Here is a 25332-nt window from a genome sequence, read left to right as displayed (position 1 = left end):
GACGTGAGATTCAAACACGTGGGGGATAAGTTGACAGAAAATTAAATACTAAAATAAAAAGTTAGTGGGAAATTAAGACCTAGAGACGTACGAGAGAATCTTTGGACTTGTTTAATGCTCCTAATTCCTAAAAGATTAGCTTTTATTAGTGGTAAAACAAAATAAAAATGTGTATATTACTCGTAGTAAACAAAGATCACTTTGGAAAAATGAGCTATCCACCGGGAACGGAACTACCTATAAACCCAACACAAATGAGCAATCTACCGACTCACATCATTTATTTTGTTTACGGATATTTTATTATTACAGGATAGAGATGCCCTAAAGTTATATTAACTTCATAGATGAAATTGTGTCATCCTTAATAATTGGATTGAAATCAATGATTAAAATTCAAAAATCAAATTTGAATTTTGAACTTTAATTTTAATTCAATAATTCATATTTTACCAACTTTATCAATGAAGTTGATATAACTTTAGATGATCCATATCTATTATTATAATATTACATGAAGGAATTAAGTTTTGATTTAATAAGTAAATACATACTTGTTGCCACCGGAGAGTCGACGGGAACATAAAAAATCGTTGGAAAAATCGATATGTCATCAAAAACTATATGTTCACATGAATGCAGTTTGAATGAACAAAACAAATAAGTGCCAGATACAATAACGCCCATTCTTTTCCAAATTCTTTGAAATAAAATAATTAAAAAGATACTAGCGTTCCACCAATCAATTTATTGAATAATACTCTTTTTTAATAAATTTATGTTCTAATATTATTTCTAAAAGAAAAGGAGTTTTAGATACTATGAAACAAATAATCTTTGGGTTTTGTTAATGACATCCCTTAGGGTTGTCAGTAAAAACTAATTGGTTGCATTAAAATTTGTACTTTGCTGTTAGAAAATTCAAGGGGCATTTGATAATATATAATGTACAAATTTTTAAACATGTAATAAGTTGTTAGTATAGCCTTTAGGGCTGTCATTATCATTTTCCTAATTTTTTTGCGGACATCTCATCTTAATTTGCTCTTTATACCATCATAATCTAACTACTGTGGAGTCGAAAATATTTTTGCTTTAAAGCATAGACATTTTTTAGAAGAATAACTAATGATTAATTAGAGACAAATATATTTTCCAGTGAGACAAAACATTAATACTTATATTTTATTTTAATTACCATTATTGATTTACTGGTAAGTAAAACTTTATACACGTGAAATATGAAATATTAATAATAAAAAAGTTGTCACATAGAGTCATAGACGTTGACGATATCTTAGTTAGACCGCATACAATTGAATAAAAAAGAATCACCATCCCAGTTAACATGAATAAGAAAAACCTCATTTTTTTAACGGCATATTTTTATACTCATTACTCTTACATGATGCGAATGCCTGGGATGGAATTGAATATGCATCGATATAATTGCCAACGTGGAATAACATTAGTACGATGTGCTATATTGTGCTATCAAGATAAATAATTGGAAAAAAAAATCCTTATTCGATTACTTAGAAAAATAGAGATTTTGACATCTATATATTTACCAATAAACTAAAACAGGAGTGAAACATCTATGAATCGACATATGACATATTATTTAAGCGACATGTGTACTTTAATCCAAATTATTATTATTATTATTATTATTATTATTATTATTATTATTATTATTATCTACCAATATATATATAACAAGGTGCTAAATTCTTTTATGAAGAAACAAGGACCGTTATATAAATTCAAACTTTTGATTACAACCCTTAGATTTAAATAATAGTACCATTACCAAATTTAATATTAAGTAAACACAACATTAGTCCATCTACTTTGGATAATTTACACTTTTTTTGTTTTTCATCACTAATTTACAGTTTCCACCATTAATATTTAATCACTAATATTAAGAAAACACAATATTAGTCATTGTATTTGAAATAACTAAATTTTGTATATTTAATAAAGTATGTATATACTTAGGAAGCCATAAATCAATCGATCAGTGTAATGTGTAAACATAATGAACTAATATATATACTCATGCATGTATGAGTTTATATTGTAACCGTATTATTAAGTTATCAAATCGTTTACAATTATATTATATACATTAAAGGTCTTTTAGATTATCCGACTATTATTTAACTAATATAGATAACTATTAATTTATTAATAAAAGAAAAGGCATGTCATTCACTATATATACTAGATATTAGATTAAACTCGTATGTTGTGCGGGATATATGAGAAAATAAATATAAAAATAATAATTGATAGTTACATTATTATTCATAGTTATGGTAATATAAAGTCCTATCAGATTACGACTAATAAAAAAAATAAAATCATAGTTTATGAATATATTATATACGCCTAGTATAAAAGCAAGACTAATGAAACATAAATATTTAAATCATAAAAGTCTTTCTCATGATATATAATTATTAAATATAATATAATAAATACTTTTCAAAAAATAAACATAATATAATAAACAATCTTATTTGATAAAAGATAACTATCATTGAATTAATTAAAAAAAAAAGTAGTATAATGTATATAATCTTTGTACTTATATATAAAATGGAAAATTAAATATTAATAATTAGGATTATGATTAATGATTATGATCAAAATTGATGATAAATATTGGCAACATAGATATAACAATTTAAATGGAAAATATGGCACCTCATTAAAAATCTAATGTGACAAAAAAACTAAAAATGTCACCTATGAAATTATCATCTCTTAGTTACATAGAAAGATTGAATACATGATATATAATTATAAAAACATAATGAGTTTGAATTTTTCATTACAAGCCTTGAATTTTTTATTAACTTAGTTTAATTTCGTACGCATATTTAAATTTCAATGCAAGAACAATTACCTTTTATTTTTCGACAAAATATTACAAGAAAAAAAATTTAAAAAAGAGTTATAAAATACGGAAAAATAGTAGAACAAAACACAAAAATATGGAAGTTAGATTGTCTAATTTATTATTGGAAGTTAGATTATTCGAACAAAACACATAAAATAAATATGTTATTTTATTAAATAAATACATAATGTAGTTTAAGATTTATAATCGAGTATTTGATTTTATATAAATAAGAAGATAATATGTTTTTTGAAATTTCATTTAAATCACAGGGTAGATCGAAAGGAACCCTTTGATCCCGTGTAACGAATTGGTACCTACGAAACCTCAATGTTGAGTTTTTCTTGCATTGATGATTAGCTATCATTACCAGTCTTATCCACGACAAGAATTGAACATGCGTCCTTCAAGACAACAGACTCTCAATGATGTCATGGTAGTCAACCCACCTAAATGAGTTGGTTTGGAATTTAATTATAGTAGATAAAGTGTTTTGTTTATATTTACTTTTATATTGTCATTATACAAATATATAACAACCATATTATAGAAAACAGCTACATTAAAGAGTAATTTTGAATATTATTATATTCACCAATATTAGATGTATTAACATTACATTGTCATTATACCAAAATTTATATATCTTACTAGCCATTTTTGATGCAAATAAAACTTTAAATAACAATACAATTGTATTTTAACATGTTTTATCTATAATTAATAAATATGTTATTCTTAAAACTTATTGTGTTTATTTCGCGTATTTATATTGTCTCGCGTAATATATAGAAAATATAATTTTACTTTTATATATACAAAAATACGATTTTCTTAGAAAATTATGAACCAATTGAAATATTTTATTTCATTTAATTAACATTTGCTTATGTTGTTGATCTTATCAAATTGAAAAACTTATTACTTGACACTTTTTAATAAGTTATTAATTATATGTTTTTCCTAATAAATCTAGAAGTTGAAATTTAGGGTCTCTTATAAAATTATATTATGAACTTTCAAATCTTAATTATTGTATTATAATTTGCTTTTACATAAGTTATGTTAATTAAAGTAAATATTAAAAGTTTAAGATTTTAATTTTCTAAATATTTTAGTTTTTAAATTTGTTACATAAATCCAATATTTGCTTCAAATATTATTAATATTAATAATAAAATTCAACCATGATTTTAAAAAAAAATTTTGAAAATTTATAAAAATTTAACTATAAATACATAATCCGAAACCTCAATATATTGATGTGAAACTAATTTTAAAAATTTCAAAATGTTAACTATAAACACAAAAAGTAAACTTTCAAAAGGTGAGCTGCTGGCAAGGTCTTAAACCTTAAGGAAATTCATCAGGGTATAAATCACACTTTCAAAGTTTGTATGAGTGGATAATTAAGAGGATTTTCAATAATACTGAGTTTCATCTCAGACATGCGTGGTTCAAATGCTAACTACTTTTGTTTTGTTAAATTTTCTTTATATGTATATTTATATAAACATTAAACTACGTGAAAATTATAAAAAATGACTAATATATTTACACTAATTAAAGAGAAGTCAAATCCATATAGAGCTCTTATTTATATTCTGCTAAACAAATCTGTTTATATTGAATTTCAAACTATCACTTGACACAATAATTGAAGTGTTACTAATTGTTTATGGAAACATAAAATCATGAAATTTTATGTTTTTTTTTTCTATATAAAGACATACATTAACAACAAGATACTAATTAATTTACAACTTTGGCACCATGATACTAATTAATCTATTTTCAACATCTTTTATATATGGTTGTCAATGTATAATATTGTGAAACGATAACTTGTCAATAATTAAATATGTTATCTCGCGTATTACGCGGGATAATAATCTACTTATTATTATTGCAACTTAATACTTATTACTTTCCTACGACAATCCCATTAAGTTATTTAAGGTTTATCTTTATGTGTTAGTTTGGAATCTCTTTTTGCAAAAACAATTTGAAAACTTTCATCTATATATATTAATTAACATCTTTTTTTTTTTAAATGTACAGGCATCAAATTTGGAAATATATATATTTATCTATATCAGATTTTCTCCTTTATTCTGCATGAAATCAAAGCTAAATTCTTAATTCGCAAAGTCCAATCCTTGGCATAAGGTAATATTATTTCATTGGTTTGTATAATTATTATACGAGCATGGTACTCGCGTAATGCGACAGCAGTAGTGGGGAAGGCGGTCTGTTTTATTAAGGATTTTGGGTAGTTACCTAAAGAAAAAAAAAACAAAAAAGTCCTAGGACAAATAAGGTATTTCAAAAACAGAAATATTTAATAAGGGGGTTTACTTTATTAAGAAGTAGAGATAGAGATTATTTAGTTCCTTTTCATAAAAAATTTATATTCTAAATTAAAGATTATATGATTTCTTCTAATGACATTATATATTGCTTTTTGTAAACATGTATATGTGATTTTTTAGTCCTTTGTTTAGTGATTTGTTATTGTTTCATTATTATTTTGCATGAAACTTGTGTTTGATTTAAGAGTAATTCACATATATGATCAATCCGTACATAGTATGGGTATTAGTACTACTAATATAACTAAAAGAAGGGGTTGGGGGTATACTTGGCATCCTTAGTCCCCCTCCTATAGCCTAATCCTCCATCCTTATTAATCCACTAATTTTTTAATATTAATCTAAATTAATTTACACTTTTTTGGTTTTCCATCACCAATTTACACTTTAACCCAATCTAAAACAATTATTAGTTTACACTTTTTGATTTCTCATTACCAATTTACACTTTTTAACCCAATTTAAAAATAATTAACTTACACTTTTTGATTTTTCATCACCAATTTACACTTTAACACAATTTAAAAATAATTAATGATACTTTTTGGTTTTACATCGCCAATTTACACTTAAAAATAGTTAATTTACACTTTTTGGTTTCCATCACCAATTTACAATTTCACCCAATTTAAAAATAATTAATTTACACTTTTTGATTTTATTGGTAATCTATAATATAACTCAAGCACGACAACAGAAAAAGAAGCTACGGTCAACTAGAAAAAGGTTTTTTATTTATATACTTTACACATAATTAATTATTATTATTTTTTAACATTGAATTCTTTTGTTATTGTTATTATTATTTCTTTTAATTTAGTTTGTTGTCCATTATATGTTCGTTATGAATTTTTCTTCAACAACAAAAAAATATGACCAAATTAGATCATCTTTAAGATCTTAAGCCAACACATGTTAACCATCGTTTACGACTCCGTGTTGTGCATGTATAGACTGTTTCGGGGTGGAACAATCCGAAGAAAATCAAAACGTTCGAGATGGTCTTTGTTGATGAACTGGTATGTATTTTTCAAATTATATAGTTTACACTTTTAGAATATAAGAAACTGTAAAATTTTTATTTAACTAAAGTTGAAAAAAAAGGGTAAACTGAAATCAATATTTATATGGAGTTAATTTTCGTATGTTTCTTCTTTTGCTTTCGTATTGATTAAGTTGTAATATATGACTTAACTAATATAAATATTATATATTAAATTTTGTATTTGTAACCTACATTAACTCTTAGGATTTACGATTATATCTTTCTATAACATTTTAGATATATTTATGAGTAGGGTTCTGATTACTTTAATATATTGACTTTGATTATTTTGATATAGTTTTGAAAGTAGCTCATTAATGGTGTATACTTAAGATTTACGATTATATTTTTCTTTAAGCTTTTAGATTAAAAAAAGTCGAATTTTTCTATGAGTAAGATTATGATTACTTTAACATATCGACTATGATTATTTTGAATCTGTTTTGAAACTAGCTCATTAATGGTGTAATTTTTTAGTCGTTGTTATAATATCAGGGGAAAACACTACAGATTGAGATGGTGTTGAATGTTTTAGTATGATTAATTAGCATGGCGGAACAATTCATCATTTTAGTTTGTGTATGACAAATATACTTTGGATCTTATGAAAATCTTGATATCAATTTTAAATAATACCTTTAGATAAAACCCTTTGAACCACGTTATGTTTAGGATTAACGCAACAGGAGATGACTTTGCAAGGTTTTTGGATCGACTTATTTTTATTATCAAGAATTTGTTTCTATATCTTTCTTGCATTAGTCGATAAAATCATTTGATTCACGTTTGGAATGTCCTTGGTTGGGTTCCTTTTTTATCCTGAATAATTTTCCTGAATCTGTATGCAAAGATGTTTATTCGATTTTTATGGTTAATTTGTATGGGGTTTATTTTTTAAAATTGGATTTTTTTTTTTTGCTATTTGCAAGATACTATCATACATGGCACGATCAATGGTGAATGGGCGGAAAATTTTAGGAGTATTTTGACTGATAGAGTGACTATTCATCTAGCAAAATTCCAATTTGATTTCGGTATATCTATTTAATATATTTGAATCACAGTTTTTAACTTTGATTAATATATTTTGAAACTACCCGTCCATTGGACGAGCCTGAACACTAATTAGTAGTTGATGTATATAGCTTAACTATTAGTTTCGTGGTATTTATTTTCTTTTTTCTAATCATTCCAAGAAGATAATCTAGACTTGTTTTGAGACCTTTAATGAATTACCATAAGATCATCTATAAACTGGTTTTATATTATGAATCATATTTAAACTTTGGTGTGAATAAAACAAATATTTTATTTTTAAAATTTCGTTTGATGGCATCACCGGCCTTCTTCGAACAAAACTAGGAGGCATCCTCCAAGCCGCCTTTACAATGGAAAACAAACACTTTATGTTTTATTAGCTATCGTTTCACTTACTTTAGTATTCAACGTATCGAGTAAAAAAAGTGTAAAGTTGGGGTGTTTAGAAGAAAAATAAAGTTATTGATCTGTTATCTAATAATAGAAATGATCAGATAAACTAAGTACAATGTTAAGATAAAAATTAACAATGTTAAGATAATGAGAGAATATAATAAATTTTTTATATTTGTACATTCATATTTTAAGACTTAAGAGTACTCTATTTTTGTTAAGGCCGCTCGTAGTAGAGCTTCGACGAGCTTGTCCAAAACCCTTCAACGCTTGTCAATTTTGGAAGCTAATGCCAACGCATGTTCCAAGCTCGTCGAAATGGAGGTTGTTCGGAAATAAAAACGGGCTGGACGAGTGCGTGTGGGGCCAACTACTCTATCCGTTGCATTATTAAAAAAAATAAATCAAAAAACTTTAAAAAAAAATTTTAAAGCTTCAAACGGCTAGCTTTTGTATGTATATACATATATACCCTATGTTTTACACTAACAATTATTCAAAAATAAAACACTCTCATCTATCAAACTTTGATCTTAATAAAATAAAAACACTACATTCAATCATTTTATTATCTATTCAAACATGTCTCACAACAACGAAAGTTTAGGAAGACGTGAAGAAGAGGTGAGAAAAAAGTCTTAATGCTAGAGGTAATACTTAAATTGGAACATGTTGGCGTGATATTTAGGAAGAGGTAGAGAAGAGATTTAAAAAGAGACTTATTAAGAGGGGCCTAAAGAAGTAAACTAGTAATAGATGAGTATATGACAAGTGGACAACATTATATTTATTGTAATCCCATGAAAGACACGCTTATCAGTTATGACACATTTTCTCCAAATTACTCGTATATCTTTTGGATTCATAGGGCCCGTAAAAGCCCATAATGCGATAATTCTCCGTTTAACAAAGGAATAAAAGACTCATGTTAAAAAGAAAGCTATATGCAAGATTGCAAGAAGATTTTATCTACATATATGAGACAATTAAGTAAGAATAGTCTTAAAATAAGAACACAGTGAGAACACTAAAAAAATTACATTTTGATGAATTAAAGGTCCATAAAACTAACATAGTTATAACTAATTATCATTATTTAAGTGTTTAACAACACATTGTCTGTCAAAATCGAGAAAAACATGTTTTTCATTTTGTGCATCCATCTTGGATGCATATTCATCAAAATGATGCATCCAACAAAAACCGTGATTTTTTCGATTTTGACGGATCAATGTATTGTTAAACACTTAAATAATGATAATTAGTTATGCACTATGTTAGTTTTCTGGACTTTTAATGCATCAAAATGATGTTAGATGTGTTGTTAAACACTTAAATAATGATAATTAATTATGCACTATGTCAGTTTTATGGACTTTTAATGCATCAAAATGTAGTTTTTAAGTGTTCTCACCGTTCTTATTTTAAAAGTGTTCTCACCGGAGTGTTACTCTCTCTCTCTCTATATATATATATGAGTAAATTACTGAAATGGTACCTATGGTTTGGTCGAAATTATTATTTTCATACCTGTTAGATTTAAATTACGTCCATCATACTTATGGTTTACAATTTCGCACTCGGAAGGTACCTCAAGTTGACGGTCGTTAGTTGTATCGTTAAGTAGCCAATGTGCCTTGCACATGAGGCATGAAACATGTAATATTATACAAACCATAGGTACCATCCGTGTAAATCACACTTATTATTTATCAAGATATTTATTTTTATAATAAATTTAATGCTTTTTAAATAAAACTATTATCCTTCTAAAATTATTTTATTTATTTAAAAACTATTGTTGGTTTACAAATTATATTATAAATTTATTAAAAAAAATTAATATTATATATATATTTTTAAAAAATTTGTATTAAAGTTCTAAGATTATTATTTTTAAAAATATTAATAATTTATTATTATTACTAATGGGTTGATAGCTCATTAATAATGCTTTTATTCTCGTGTTATTTCACCAAGGTTCGAGTTCCACGTCTTACATTTGATTACTAGCCAAAACATTAATTAATTATTATTATGCAAAAAAAAATTTATAAAAATTGAATTGATTGTTTAATAAAAATCATTTTCAGTTGAGTTACTTTTTTTAGTATTATATTAAAATATTCCTACATGAATTTTTTTTTTTATCTTTCTTAAACTTTCAATGAGATTTTAATAAAAATAAAATAAAATAAACTATCAATTGTAACTAACTATATGATATATTAATTATGTTTTTATACAATAGAAATAATATATATTTTGTAAATTTGAAATACTTATAAATTAGTTTAAAATAGTAAATATTTTTATAAATTAATTTTTTTTTATAAATAATAATTATACATTACAAATATGGTACCTGTGGTTTGTATAATATTACACGTTTCATACCTCACGTGCAAGGCATGTTAGTTACTTAACGATATAACTAACGATCGTTAGCGTGAGGTACCTTCTGAGTGCAAAATTGTAAACCATGAGTATGATGGACATAATTAAAATCTAACAGGTAAGAAACTAGTAATTTCGACCAAACCACAGGTACAATTTCAGTAATTTACTATATATATGTGTGTGTATGTGTTTTTCAAAAGGTATATATGAAAAGATTAAGATTACATATACATGTCATTTGCCAAACTTTGAATGAAAATAAAGTAGTTTTTATTCTTATATATGTTTTTAGTAAGCTTATCTATTACTCAATCACTAAATGATCATCATTGTAAGTTTGTAACAAATTAAGGACTATGTTGACGTGGTTGCTTATGTAAAAACATTTTCCACCAATTAAAAATCATCACTTCTTTCAGAATTACCAATCAAAATCACTTCGATCAGAAATTATGTTGAATTAATTCTTCTTAACCACGCCTAAATGTATATAATATATATTATTAAAAAGTATCTTAACTTAATTAATTAATGATCAATTTATAAGTTATGAAAATATAATCAAATGTACGTACAGTGTTCTAGCTTCATGATAGATAAAAGGTCATGATTATTAATTATAACTGAAAATAATCTAGAAAACTACAAATTAAGTGTAAATTCAATTGGTACATGACTAATAAATGGGTGTCCTTCTAACTCCAAACATGTTGGTCCAGTTTTGATAGTATATATAGCTGTACGTACGTTAATATATGACCGATGATCGATCTGATGAAGCTGGCAATTAATAAAAAGCTAGCTGTGTTGACGGGGACTGTTTCAATTGCCATCATCCCACCATATATATATATTTAACACACACTCACTCGATCATATACGTTCGATCACATACCTCCCGCGATATCACAATGGAGCTCAATAAGAAGTACTTTGCAGCCGTTTTTATTCTCTTTATTGCCTTTGCGGTTCATCCTGCTATCTCACGATCAGGTGAGTTTAATTGAATGCACGTTTTTCTTTGATTTTTCATACTGCTCGATCGCTTGCTTAAACTTGGTTACGTTTTAAAATATACTTTATAATATGATCAAATGTTTTGGATTGTTTTATCTAGCTTGCTTCCTTAATTGCTTTGATTATATATTTTTAATGGTGTGTTTGGATGTTTATAGGCCGGTTTCAGTTGAAAAATGAAAAACTGATCACTTCAGAGGAGATATATGAAATCGATTACAGGGGGCCTGAGACTCATTCTTACAGGCCCCCACCTAATAGAACTAGTCGCGACAACTCTAATGGTGGTCCATTGCCAAAACCTAAGATGCATGGTTCATCCAAAAGGCTATCATTAGCTAAAAACGTTGGAAAGATCAATGTAAGATTTTTTTAGAAAAGTTTTATTATGATCTCAGGGTGAAGTAACGGGGTTCAGGGACAACGCCCCATAAAGCAGGGTCCAAGAGGCAATTTAATTTCACTCTCTAAGTTAATTTCAGAAACTAATGTGGCAGTTGTAAAAGATGAAAACTGCCCTAAAGACTACTGTTTATGACCCAGAAACATAAACGTGATTTACCTGACATATTGGTTTCTTCTTCTGGTTCAAAAATCCTCACTAGCACACATACTTTTGTTTGTTAATCCTCTAAATGATCCGATTAACTCAGAATACACTTAATTACTCGATCAGATCCTCCCGCTCGGCCGCTTGTATGTAAAACTAGCTAATAAAGAAATATTGACAATGTTTTCCTAACAAATTGTAGCAAAAAAACAGTTTAGTTTGTCAAGTACTCAAAATCATATGATGCTAACTATAACATATGCATTCAATTTCAGGTTACTAATTAACATTATGTAAATACTAGTATTCATGATCATGGATGCATGACTATCAATTGATCTGTAGGTAAAGAAGCCTACTCACAAATGAAGAAAATTCGACAGCATTTGGAGACTTCAAGGTTACAAAACGGGTTTGTACCATGATTATTGATCACATGCTGAATATTCAAAGCAGTGTGGTAGTAGCTCTTGGAATACTATACATAGTAGCCAGGAAATTTGTTTTTTATTTTTTATTGTGATTGTTTAAAGTTTGTAAAAGATATATTTAATTTGCTTTTTTTTCTACCTACTGTGATTATCATAAATCATAATGTTAATTTGATGAGTACATACATATGCTATATCTTCACAACACGATCCGAACTAGTGGCAAGTATAGATGAGATCTTTAATCGATGATTCATAGAAAGTGAAAATTCTCCATATTTGAGATGTTCGTTAAATTTTGTGCTAGAATATATTTAAATGAAATGTCTTGTTTGCTTTGTGGTTTGGTTAAATTTGATATCCCTTTTTATGTATTTAAAGCGGATTAATTTGTTAATTTTGTGAAAAATTATGGTATGTATGTTGTCACGTATTCAAGGTTGCAAATTACGGTCGACGCTCGACCACCTTTAAAGTTAAATACTCGTACCATTTCGCGGAGTTATAATGGTTTTATAACAGAGACTATAAATTATAAAGGAATTTATTTTTATAAAAATATATATATTAGCAATAATCTTAAACATATAACTCAAAACAACCATAAAAAATACTTAATTTCTTTAAGAGATTTCACGTCTTTACTTACTAACTTACTAAGTTAAGGACTGAAACTAACTATTCTGAAAATTGTTCAACCTAAAAGGGCTAAAGTTGAACAAATAGATTCTGTAAGATATGAAGATAAGTTTGTGGATAAAAAGGCGTCAGGGTTTTACCATTACATCTACAAGACTACAACCTATCTAGAAACTTGCATAATATACTTTTTTTTAACAGCTGCATAATATACTTTTAAGACATCAAGATCTCCGATCTACTTCTCTTTTAGACTTTAAGATCTCTAATTTCATCCCTGCCGCCCTTAATTACTGCCAGTAAGTTTTCTTGACTGACAAGGCCGATTTAACTTTTTTAGTGGCTTTAAACCAAACTAATTTTGGAAAACTTTTTGAAACTTTCTAACAAAAACTCTCATCCGTTATCTTGGTTTGAAATCGACAAAAATAAATTAAAAAACATATAAATGAGGAGTTTTAAAAAACTTTATTTACTTTTTCTGTATACAGAATTGTTTAAAATATTTATATAAAATATTTTTCCATAAGACTTTTTAATCAAATCTTTATACCCAAATTAATACAACAACAACAGTGGGGAACTAGAAACGAAAATGACTGGTAACATAACTTTTTTTCACTGTTCTTGTATTGCCATAAAGTAACGATAACAATGATAACGACAAAAATGTTACGATTTTTAACATTTTTTTAAATGATTTTTGGCTATTTAATATGGATTTTAAGAATTTTTGGCGCTTTTAGTAAATTTTTTATTTATCATTTAGTTGTACAGATACATTTTTATAAGTTTTATTGATGGAAAAATGTTTCTAAGAGTTTTAAAGTTGGTTAGATTAATCGGTATCTCATATTTATTAGACCCATAACACCAATAAAAAAAAAATCATTTTCCGAATAATTTGAACTATATGAATTTAGTGGACATGTAACCCGAGCTACCCTTGTTTCTATGTGGTTCTGCCCATGAACAACAACGGTACTCTGTTCGCGGCTCATCAATGGCTAAAGGTACGCAGAACCTGACCGTTATTTCAAACACACAAAGCCCCAACCGACTAAACTCCTCATTCCGGAGAAAACCTACTAACTCATCCACCCATAAATACAACGATAAATTAATGAAAAACCTGATGGTACTTTAGATCTAAATGTGCGTCTTCCAAGCATAAACCATCATTGGTAGTTTCCATGTCTTTGTCCAGTTAAAATATTGGAAATATTAATTAGACTGTGTGAAATTAAAGCAGCATGGTTTTTTTTTTTGGTGAAAATGTGAATTATATTACTATCCAAAAAATATGTACACATTTACAAATATATGTAACTTGGACAACCCCAAAAGACATTCATCCAACTCATATACATAAACAAAACAATCTTAAACTTTCAAGCTAATACCCCAGTCTTCCATCATTCACATAATTGAACAAGGCATCCAAAACCAATTCTGTATCCTTGATTCCTGATTGCACTAGTATAAGACCAAGTAGTCCCATCTTGCATGACTCACTATTCTTATACGCACATGCAATCCACATTCTAACAACATTGTCTATACACCAGAACTGCACCATCATGAATCAAATAGCTCTCAGGGAATTATCCTTCCATTTCAGTTCCCATATCTCTGCAATGTGTTCAACATTTCTTGTTTTTCTCACTTTGATGGACATTATTTGAGCTCTAACACTGTCCCATATAATTTGACTTACAACCTCCTTATTCCTTTCTTGATTTCTGAATATTTTGGTATTTCTCTCCTGCCATATGTAATAAAGTGCAGCTGCCACCATAATTCTGTTTACCACCACTCCTAAATTGTTATTTTCTTTATCTCTTGCTAGAATTCTGATCACCTCATTCAAACTGTCCACCTGCTGCATTTGATGGAATCTTTGGCTTATTAATTTCCATCTCTCTCTAATATATTTGCATTTAAAAAAGAGGTGCTCATGGCTGTCAGCAGTTTCATTGCAAAAAATACATTTATCTTGCAAAAAACACATTTAAAAAAAAGCAGCATGGTTAAATCATTCATAAACACCCTAAACTTTAAAGACAAAGGTTAAAGGTTCGATCTTCATTTTATGCAAAGATTGAAGGATATATTTTACTATTTAAGTAGAAAATAGAAACAACCTTAATTTCTACTTAGATAGAGATAAAATATGTCTGCATCTTAACCTCTCCCATACACCATAGAGGTATTGGGTTCAAAACCTGTGAAAAACGGCAATGAGCCGTTTCTTTTACTATGTGAAATTATTTTTTTGAACGGCATCTGAAATTTTATGATAAGTATCGATATCGATGAGCTAAATGCTTACTAGGAAACGTATATATACAGTTAAAAAAGGGAAAAAAAGAAATGTGAAAGAAAAGTCTTTTGACCTTTAAAAGAGTAAAAAATCGTCCTCATCAAAAATACTATCAAATCAGATCTGTCCTCCCACCCAGCTCCCCAAACTTTTTACCAGAATCAAAATCATGGAAAATACTAAAAACGAAGAATCAAGCCCTCTTTTAGCAAACCAATCTCTGAACACCAACACCAACACTAACAATCATGAATCAAACCCAACAATCAATGACGAAAACGTCGATAAGAAGAAATCAACCCAGATCCCCAAATCATCACCTGATGATATGAAACACTCTGATGTACATACACCACCAGCTGTATATGTCTGGACTGCTGATGGGCTCCCAGTAAATACGAGTGTGAATGTGATTGGGGAGCCCTTACCCAGGTCTCAATGGGATTCTGGCCTCTTTGCTTGTTTGGGCCGCAGTGATCACTTCTGTAGCAGTGATCTTGAAGTTTGTAAGTCTTTTTTCCTTTTTTTTCTTCATACACACACACACACACACATCTGTATAGATTGTTGATTTTATTTGTGATTGGTTGTTTCATTGTTATTAGATTATTAATATATTCATTGTGCTAGTTAAAATAAACTAGAAACTTGTAATGATTTGAGGGTTTGTAGTATTCCAATCTGGATATATACGTTTCCTAGTTAATCGGGTTGTGTTTAATTAATAATGAGTCTAATAGTTTAGATGGTTAGAAGTCGGTAAACATGTATTCAATGCGTCAGCCCTGGCAAAGGTATTTTGACACATCCGCGAACATAAACCTGACCTGGTTTAACCCAAACCCATTTCGACATGGGAGAAAATAAAAATATCTAAGGTTCACCTGTGACGACTCCGGCCACCCGCAAAGCAGGTTGGCGCCCGTGGATAATCGGCTTGCAAATCGGGTAGCTAGGTTAACCAAAAAAAACCTGCTTATTTTGCCACCTTACGTCATTTTGATTTGACATTAACAGTTCATAAGCTTTCTCTTTCGGGGACCATACTCTTAAGGAATTGAGATTTGAGAATATGAATTGCTAAAAAGGTTTTTAATAACAAAATAGCAGGAGAACCTCTTCATTCTCAAACTTGATTATCCCTAAGCATTTGTTTTTTCAAACTGTTCATATATTATCACCATATACTCTTTTATTTACTTTTCCAATTAGGTAAACTTAAGGAGATTTATGTAAACTGAGAACATTTTTTTACCACAACAAAAATGGGGGTCCGTTTATGAAAATTTTGGTTTTATAAAATGGGATCAAATCCCCAGGTGACCTAACACCGGCACTATCACTCACTCACACAAAACACACACACAATTAGAGATGGGTAACAAATAACGTCGTGGCCATGATGTTAACGCGCCGTCTCAGGTAAGGTTTGATAGTGTATTCGGGAGGCTGAATCGAGCGAATCTGGACGAATCTCTGGTGTGGCTGTCGGTGCACGACTCCTTTTGGTCCGAGGCTAGCCACAACCGTGCACCGACAGCCAGACAAGGGGTTCGTCCGGTCTCACTGGATTTAGCCTCCAGAATACACTCTCTAAACTTATTTGAGACAGCGTGATAACATTATGGCCACGCCGTTCTTTGCTTCCCATCTCTAATTGTGTGTATTTTTTTGAGTGAGAGTGCTGGTGATAGGTCACCTGGGGATTTGATCCCATTTTATAAAACCCAAATTTCCATAATCGGTTCAATAGCTTTGTTGTGATAAAAAAATGTTCCCAATTTACATAAATGGTCCTTTAGTTTACATAATTGGAAAAGTAATTACAAGAGTATATAGTGATAAATGATAATACATGAACAGTTAGAAAATACAAATGGTTAGGGATAACCAAGTGGTTGGGGAGTTTTCCACTTTATGGTTTCTTCCTAGGGGGTCAAGGGTTCGAATCCTGCTGCATACAAATGTGGTGAGGGGGCCTTAGCAACGCTATACATATACCCATCTACACTTCCAAAGTCCTGAAATCATTACAAGTTTCAAGTTGATTTATTTAGCATGTGGCACCAGCTAACGAAGGTGACCTGGTAGTTAGACGTCCTGATGTCCTCACAAGAGGTCTGACGTTTGAACCTCACAAGGTAAATTTTGTGTGTGGCCCCGGAAAGGGTTTGAAAACAGTCACGGGATCCCGTTAGATGACTTAGATTATGAGTCAAAGTCTCACTTTCCCCGGGTAACTTAGGAAAACTTCATTCGTTCACTGGTGTACATACATGGTTGCAAGAATATACCCAAATTGTGTTTGTATTTCAGTATATAGAACATTAAAGAATCCAGAAGTTATAGACAGTTGACAAAGACTTAGAAACCGTTACGGATGCTTAGCCTTAGTGTGTTACAAATTAGTGTGATCACTAATCAACTTAGTCCCTGATCAATTTGGTCAATAATTTTCAGCTTAGCTTCTGATCAGAGTCATGCTGTTGGTGACTAGAGTCAGCAAATAACACTCACTGAACACTCCTTAATAATAAGTGATTTGCCCACTTGATGACATTTCTTTTTTCATTTTTGGGGCTCCCCTGCCCCTGGTCCCTCCAAAGTCCAAAGAGGCACAGTCTTACTCTTGTTATTTGAGTTTTAGATATCTATGACTTATACGGTAGGCACTCCTTACCTCTTGACCTGTTTTCAAATACATCCAAAATCTATTAAGTTACATTATAATCACTAACACCTCCATCAACACCCCTAATAATGTTTTTATTGTTACTGAACCTCCTATATTATTGCAATGTTCTTATGGATACTTGTGGCTTGATTTGTTTATATACCCATATACAAGCCAATGAAACTGTACGTGTGCTCATCATAAGTGGAGGCATTTTAATATTTCTAGTTACAGTATGTCCAGAGTTTAGAAGCTATACAACGAAAGGGTTTAGAGTTGCAAGAATAGATATCTTTGTGGTGCAAGTTAGTGAGCTGCATAGGTTAGGTGCAATTGATGGAACATGGTAAGCCTATCTTTCTCCATATGGAAGTGCCGCGGGCACATAGGGATGTGGTAAATGAAGTCTCAGAAAGGCGAAAATGTAACAAGATCTTTGTGATTTTCAAGCAAGTGTCCAAGTTGCGTAAAAGAACTTTAAACTCACAAAGTTTTTGAGGATTTCTCCTTTGGGACTCTTTAAACTCACATTTTTTATCATGTCATTATAGATATGTTGGAGTTGTTTTTTTTTAAGATGTAAAACTGCTCATGTTTATCTTTTGGCAATAATGTTAATACAATATGACAGGTCTTCTTGGAAGTGTCGCCCCTTGTGTGGTCTATGGAAGCAATGTTGAAAGACTTGGATCTGCACCTGGAACTTTTGCAAATCATTGCTTGCCTTACACTGCTCTGTATTTTATTGGCAATGCCCTTTTTGGATGGAACGGCATGGCTCCTTGGTTTTCGTATCCTACCCGTACTGCAATCCGTAGGAGGTTCAACCTTGAGGCAAGTTTTTTTTTTTTTTTTGGTATGTTTTAATCACTGTGTTCTTTTTTGTTTAAGCTGTGTGTAGTTTATGACATGATAAAGTGTTATTCAGATAATGTGTTATTCACCCTTTTCACTAGGTGTATAATAAAATGGCAGTTTGTTATACTTTTCTAATATAAAGATCAAAAGTTCTTTTGGGCACTCATGGGCAACAAGTCAACAACCTGTTTAGCAGTACCAAAAGATTCGTCTGGGTGATTCCATTATACTAGTTCTTCTAAGCTGTTGAAGAACACATAAACTGAAGGTAAAATGGGTGGGTTTAGCATGTGAGATAACGGCTCTGAGTCGTAATCTTTTGGTACTGGTCAAACTTGGTTGACACGAAACACTAACTTCTTTTAAATTTCTCAAGAAAGTAGTATGTCTAATGTTTTATTGAAGGTTTCTCTTTCTCTTTTGATAGTAATATGTTTTGTTTTGTTTTTTACAAATAAATTAGAAGTTTTTGGAATTTAAAGTTACCTTTGGGAGATATTCAAGGTTGTCAATCATTTGGTCCACTCCACGTGCCCTGTTTCTTGTGAGTTGTATTTATATTATCAGTTTGTGAGAGATGCAACATAACCTGAATAGACCCACTTAAGTAAATGACTTAAAATTGCCACCTCTGCATTACATCAAGAAAGTAACACCCCAAGATGGTGCAAATTGTCTTTTGTGTTTTTTTACGTCCACTTGGACCCGTGTCACTAAAGACTCGTGATTTTGAACTTTCTACTAGATTATTGCTTACCAAGTCATGAATTGTATCTACTGTACATTGACTCATTGAGGATTCAGGAGGGCATTATGTTTGTATGTATATTACATTAAACTTTGATCATTGTTTCAATTTTACTTTGGGAAAAGAGTTTGCCTTGTCATCTTGTGTGCTTCCTCTCTTGCAGCTACACAATTCGAGCATTTACTTCATACAGTTAGGGTTGGCTTCCAAATCTATATTTATCAATTCTTCTATCCATGGGAAATTACCGGCATTTGCCTTCTCGTAATGTTTAGATGGTCTTTCTAAAATGCCTATTTATATGTTATCATGTTTGTTAATAGATTGATTTACTAGGCAAGTTTAGAAGATCCTTTTGCTTTCTGACTTCTGAAGATATCCCAAGTAGTTATTCTTAATGATTACATTATGCTATTAGGGTTTATGATTAGCTCTTGTTTATAAAGATAATAATAATTTATTGGTATCGTGGTTAAGTTATTTTTCAGATAGGATTTTGTTACGTATTAGATAAATCTTCTCAGATTCGTGTTGTATGTCTATAATTTTTCTCTCTTTATGTTTGGGAAATGATATCCTCACAACACAAATCGGCCATCCACAACAATCACTGCTTTACACAGTTGTACACTGTGCAGTAGAATTTATACATATGTTGTGGATGACTAATTTGTGTTGTGGGGATATCACTTCCCTTTATGTTTTCACAGTTTTTTGTTAATTTTTGATTTATTGCTACGTGCTTTTGGAACTTTGTTTTAGATAAGGTGAAGTTTTTTTATGTACTGAAATCCATTGTATTTATGGGTTTTACAGGGTAACTGGGAATCTATGAGCAAATCATGTGGTGGATGCTGCAACATGAATGAAGAACAACTAGAGCAGGCTGAGGTGGCATGTGATTTTGCAACTCATGTTTGTTGCCACCCGTGTGCTCTTTGCCAAGAAGGCCGTGAGATTCGCCGTAGGCTTCCTCATCCTGGGTTTGGGGCCCAGCCGATACTAGTCATGATCCCCCCTGGGGAACAGACCATGGGTCGTCATGGAGCTTGAAAGCATCTTGTCATTAACTTGAAAGGATATTAAAAATCTGTTTAAACTGCTTTTGAAACATACTTATATAGTAATATATGTGTGTAAATAAGTCAACCAGGAGATGCTAAGCTTGTTTGATTATGCGTTGTTGTGAAGATATTGTTCTAAATGAATCAACCCGTTAAGTGAATCCAGTGTTGTGAAAGTCCACGCTTCCAGGAGCGTGGGGAGTTGCCGGGTTTATTTAACATTTAGGAAATCTTGCATCGGATATTGGACTGGCTGAATCAATTAGGGTTAATTATACAGTTTCACGATAAATATCCTTGTTAATAAAGGCAGGCATGATACACCCTTTCCCTTGTTTAATGTCGTTGCATCACCGGGTTAGACATTTCATTTACTTGATCTATTTTCTCAGTTCTAAAATAACTTGATCTAATTTCTACACATCTTAGCTCATTTCGAAACCATCAGCAAGGGCTACAAAAGTCACTGATATATTCGTAATATGTGTTCACTCAATTATCCGACTATTTGTGTCCAAAGTTGATATTCATCTAGAAAACCTTTGACCCAAATTTTCCAACAGCAAGCGAAGAGCCAAAAATTTAACTCTCATTGCCATTATGTGCTTTTATTTTATACTTTTTTTTCATATTTGTTTTTCAAACTTATGGCTCATTAGTTTCACATTTTCAACATAAAGATATTACAATAATAGTTGTTATGCTATATTACGTTACAACTATTGCTATTACTACTATACTTTTCAAAAACAAAAAAACAAAAAAAAAACCTATAAAAAAAAATTATAATAAGAATTGTAAATTGCGTTTCGTTAATTTTAATATCAAAGAATATTTTAAAAACAGGGCAATTGGGCGCGTAAAATGGCATTCTTCCTTCCATAAGAGGATCATCTCATATCTTCTATATCTATATAATGTAACAAACTGTAACACACACACACACCATCATAAACTACTCATAACTGATTTATAACAGAATCATATCATAATTCTTCATCTCTGTCAACAGAAAAAAATAATCAATCAAGAATGATGAACCACCGTCCTTCACCACCACCACCACCGGCAACCATCATCTCCAAACGCCACCTTTTCTTCATCTCCCTCCTTGTTTCCGTTTGTCTGTTTTCTTTTCAAACTGCATCCAAAACCATCCTTCGTTCCATCGCTTCTTTCGTCGATAATCACCCTTCCATTCAAACCCACTTCCAATCAGATCACCAACCCATTAATCCCCAACCAAATGCCACAAATTTTGTTTCTGAAAATGAATCTTCAATGTTGTCACAAATCTTTCGTGTTACTTCTTTATATTTGTTCACAGCAAATGGGTTTGCTTTTACCCAATCTTGGGCCCATGGGATTATATTTGTGTCGGTAGCCCATTATCTCTTGAGGTCTAATCATAATCTGTCTTCATTGATCTTGATCCATAAAAAAGGTGCCTTTTTGGGTTTTAGAAGATTGACTTGTTTCTTTATATTAAGATTGATGATCAGGTCTTTGACTATCGCACTGGCTAAACTGTTTTTTCGAGATATAGAAAACCGCTGCAAGTATTTTGGTATCTTGAATTTTATTCCGTTTTCGCATAGTTTGACTTGGGTGGAAGGTATTGAGTTTGAGTACTCGGGTTTTTCTATTTCATGGTTATCGTTGGAGATGTTTGTTTCTACTGCTTTTCATGCGATTGTCTTCGTGGGTATGATGGATTCGAGAAAGACTCCTCAGGAAGTTATCAGTGAAGGGTTACGTTTGTTGTCAATAGGGGTTGATGTTGCTAAATATGTCAAGGTTAAAGAATATATTGTATCGAGGTTAGTTGTTGCTGTGATACTGAAAGAGATTTTTGGCGAATTGGTTGCTTCGTTTATGCAATCTGTAGTGGAAGGTTACTTCATGGTTGCATGGATGATGTATTATTTTCATCTTAAGTTCAGGGATGCTAGATCTAGAGGATATCCTTTTGGTGAAAAAGAGCTTGAATCAATGCTTCAAGATGTTTGATGATGAATAGGGCGATCGATTGAGGATTAATGTTGATGCGAGTTCTTTTTTGCAAAAAGGAATTGGTAATATTTTGGTGTTTACTGTTTATAAGTTTCGGTTAGCATTACAATTGTTAGATGATATGATGAACTCAATGGTTTGTATAATCTGTGCAAGTTTCGAATGGTAGTTTTTACAGTCTCGCAATGTAATGAAAGATTTGCAACATCTATATTCGGGTAATTGTACGTGGTTTTAGAATTTTACTGTTTGAACTTTTCATAAATAGAATGAAATTTAGTTTGCAGATTCTTTACATGTACATCTTTGTTTGGTCTCTTTCAAGTTTTCCAATTTTGTTAGTAGGGTACAAGCTATATATCAATAATGGAAGTACCATATCGATAAATTTGTGCATATATGCTATATGTAATTATTGGCTTATTGCTATAGAAAATTGGACAAAATGTGGTGGTTATTAGTTTAATGGCTTATGTCTTGATCATCTTAGTTCATACTGTGTAGTTGTATTACAAAATGTATATGTGAGTGAAAGCAGAAATATCTACACAAATTTTTTCGGACTGAGAATGAATGTATAAGGATATTCATCAGAGGTCACAACACGGAGTCCCTCCCCCCTTCCTGCCTCCCTTTTGCCACTGCAGCACTGATATATTCGATTCCCCGTCCATTTCCTTGTTATAGACTCACATCTATGTGAGTTCATATCAGCAACTGTGGTTTTAGAATTTTACTGTTTGATCTTTTGATATATAGCATGATTCTTAAGTTTGGAGATTCAAAATCTTTACACGTACGAGTATTTCATTTTTTGATCTCTTTCAAGTTTCCCAATGTTGTTAGTAAGGTACAAGATATATATATCAATAATGGAAGTGTTATACTTATACAGTTATACAGATAAAGTTTGAGTAATTATGGATGCAATCTTTGTTTCATATACTAATCTCAAGTTTTAAGTTCCAAAAGTAACCTGTAAATTCTGTAAAATATGCTATGTAATTATTGGATTATAGCTATATGAAAATTGGACAAAATGTGGTTGTTAGTTTAATTGCTTATGACGTGTGTCTTGGTCATCTTAGCTTATAGTGTATAGTTGCATTACAAAATGGATAACGTGAGTGAATTTATCAATATCTAAAGGAATTTTTTCCGACTGAGAACCAATATATAAGGATAATTATTAGAACCTTCCCCCTCCCTGCCTCCTTCTTTTGCCACTGCAGCACTGACACATTCGAGTCCCCGTCCATTTCATTGTTGTAAACTCTCATCTATGCGCCAGCCATGAATGCACCAGCCCTCTTTTCTTTTGGCTCAATAGTAGCCTCACATCTTCAAGCCTCTTCCTATGCATGGAAACCCCAATGGCTGATTGTGCTGCAGAACTTCCGCAGCAGATCTATTTTTGGATCATAAAGCATCTACCTGACACACTCACATCAAACTGCACTGGAACAACATATTTGAGCATTGCATATATACTGATAACATAATGTGATTCCCATTTGACAATCTTGAAGAGCTTATTTGACTTACATTGCTATATGTCAACAGTTTCCCCCTTGAATAAAGTGGCCCAGGTGCACAAATGGGACTGAAGGGGGGTAAAGCCTGAATCTCAGTCCTACATTTGCTCTTAAACATTTTTGATTTTTCCTAATGCCTATCCCTAGCTAGGCCAGGTTAAGACTGATCCTCTCAAACCATAAATTACACTAATTCGATTAAATTTTGATCAGTCGTTAATAACATAACTATTCGGATTGAAATCAGTGTTTGGCAATTCCTTAACACTGCTATGAACGCATACAATGTTTTCAAACCCATTTCGTTCAGTGATTGGCGATTTGGTTAGTTCAGGTATGGGGAAAACGACCAGAGACGATCCTGGATGGGCACATCAAATGTCAAAATCATTTTTTCATCCTACCACTCTTACTCTTTTTTTCAATCATCTTCATCCCAAACAACCCCACACACACTCCAGATTATCTTTTTGTGTAGAAGAATACTTCCTGTTTTTAATAGAGACACGTAGCTTAAAACTAAACTATTAATTTAAGAAACATATTTGAAATTTATTTACTACATATAATCTTCAGATCTTTCGGTTTCAATTGAAATGACCTTTTTTTATACCGATTGCCTAATTCGATTTTGGTTAAAACCCAGCTGAAAAACAATTCTTAAGTTGATTTAATTGTAATTTTGAGTAAACAGTATCAAACCAAATATTTTCCACCTCTATTTTAAGTGAGGGTCTTTTTATTTTTTTAATTTTAAGTGAGGGAACTTTTAATTTTTTTTTTTTATGGATTTTTGCTAACCCTAACATTATTGTTAACATAAAACAATATATAACCATAAATATGTTAAAAATAAACTTCAGTCGTCATATACAAAACTTCACTGTTAGTTAACTATAGTCTAAATCCTGACAACTGTAATTAACAATTTCCTAATTTAATTCTATCTTTTGTCTTAAATTAAATAAACTGTTATCGAAAGAGGGCAATTGGTTGGCCGCCCAAAATGCTATTCATTCAAAATCTTCTTCTTATAAATAAAGCATCATTCCGTTGTATTGCAATCCAACACCATTACAAAAAAATCAAAATAAAAAAATCAAACTGCTTTCCAAACAGAATCATAATCCAACCTGCAACTAGTCAAGATTCATCAGAATGCCCCGCCGGCGGTCGTTAATCCACTGCCAGGACACCACCACCACCCAAATCTTGAAACAAACCAACACCATCATCTTCTCCAAACGCCACCATTTCTTCATCTCCCTCATTCTTTCATTCCTTTTGTTTTCTTTTCAAACTTCAGCCCAATCCATCATTC

The 25332-nt window shown here is 30.8% G+C and overlaps 2 protein-coding genes across 2 annotated transcripts; both read left to right on the top strand.

The window, feature by feature from the left end:
• Positions 1-11022: 11022 nt before the first annotated feature.
• Positions 11023-12338, top strand: LOC122584869. The gene is made up of 3 exons (XM_043756941.1): positions 11023-11152; positions 11335-11537; positions 12072-12338. Exons 1-3 carry the CDS (start codon positions 11071-11073, stop codon positions 12093-12095), a joined length of 309 nt encoding a protein of 102 aa, XP_043612876.1. The 5' UTR covers positions 11023-11070; the 3' UTR covers positions 12096-12338.
• Positions 12339-15206: 2868 nt separating this feature from the next.
• On the top strand, positions 15207-20624 carry LOC122585700 (cell number regulator 8). The gene is made up of 3 exons (XM_043757823.1): positions 15207-15625; positions 18425-18627; positions 20216-20624. Exons 1-3 carry the CDS (start codon positions 15289-15291, stop codon positions 20450-20452), a joined length of 777 nt encoding a protein of 258 aa, XP_043613758.1. The 5' UTR covers positions 15207-15288; the 3' UTR covers positions 20453-20624.
• Positions 20625-25332: the final 4708 nt, after the last annotated feature.

Source organism: Erigeron canadensis, chromosome 1 (genome assembly GCF_010389155.1).
Source record: "Erigeron canadensis isolate Cc75 chromosome 1, C_canadensis_v1, whole genome shotgun sequence".
NCBI classification, from domain to species: Eukaryota; Viridiplantae; Streptophyta; class Magnoliopsida; order Asterales; family Asteraceae; genus Erigeron; species Erigeron canadensis.
Note: the sequence above shows the minus strand (reverse complement) of the source record. Positions and strands in the feature narration are given on the sequence as shown.

Excerpts from the sequence above, each read along its gene's own strand:
- LOC122584869 (XM_043756941.1), top strand. The coding sequence starts at position 11,071 with ATGGAGCTCAATAAGAAGTACTTTGCAGCCGTTTTTATTCTCTTTATT. Across the intron at positions 11,153-11,334 it reads TCCTGCTATCTCACGATCAG|GCCGGTTTCAGTTGAAAAAT; the intron begins GTGAGTTTAATT and ends GGATGTTTATAG. Across the intron at positions 11,538-12,071 it reads AAAACGTTGGAAAGATCAAT|GTAAAGAAGCCTACTCACAA; the intron begins GTAAGATTTTTT and ends ATTGATCTGTAG.
- LOC122585700 (XM_043757823.1), top strand. The coding sequence starts at position 15,289 with ATGGAAAATACTAAAAACGAAGAATCAAGCCCTCTTTTAGCAAACCAA. Across the intron at positions 15,626-18,424 it reads TAGCAGTGATCTTGAAGTTT|GTCTTCTTGGAAGTGTCGCC; the intron begins GTAAGTCTTTTT and ends ACAATATGACAG. Across the intron at positions 18,628-20,215 it reads GTAGGAGGTTCAACCTTGAG|GGTAACTGGGAATCTATGAG; the intron begins GCAAGTTTTTTT and ends TGGGTTTTACAG.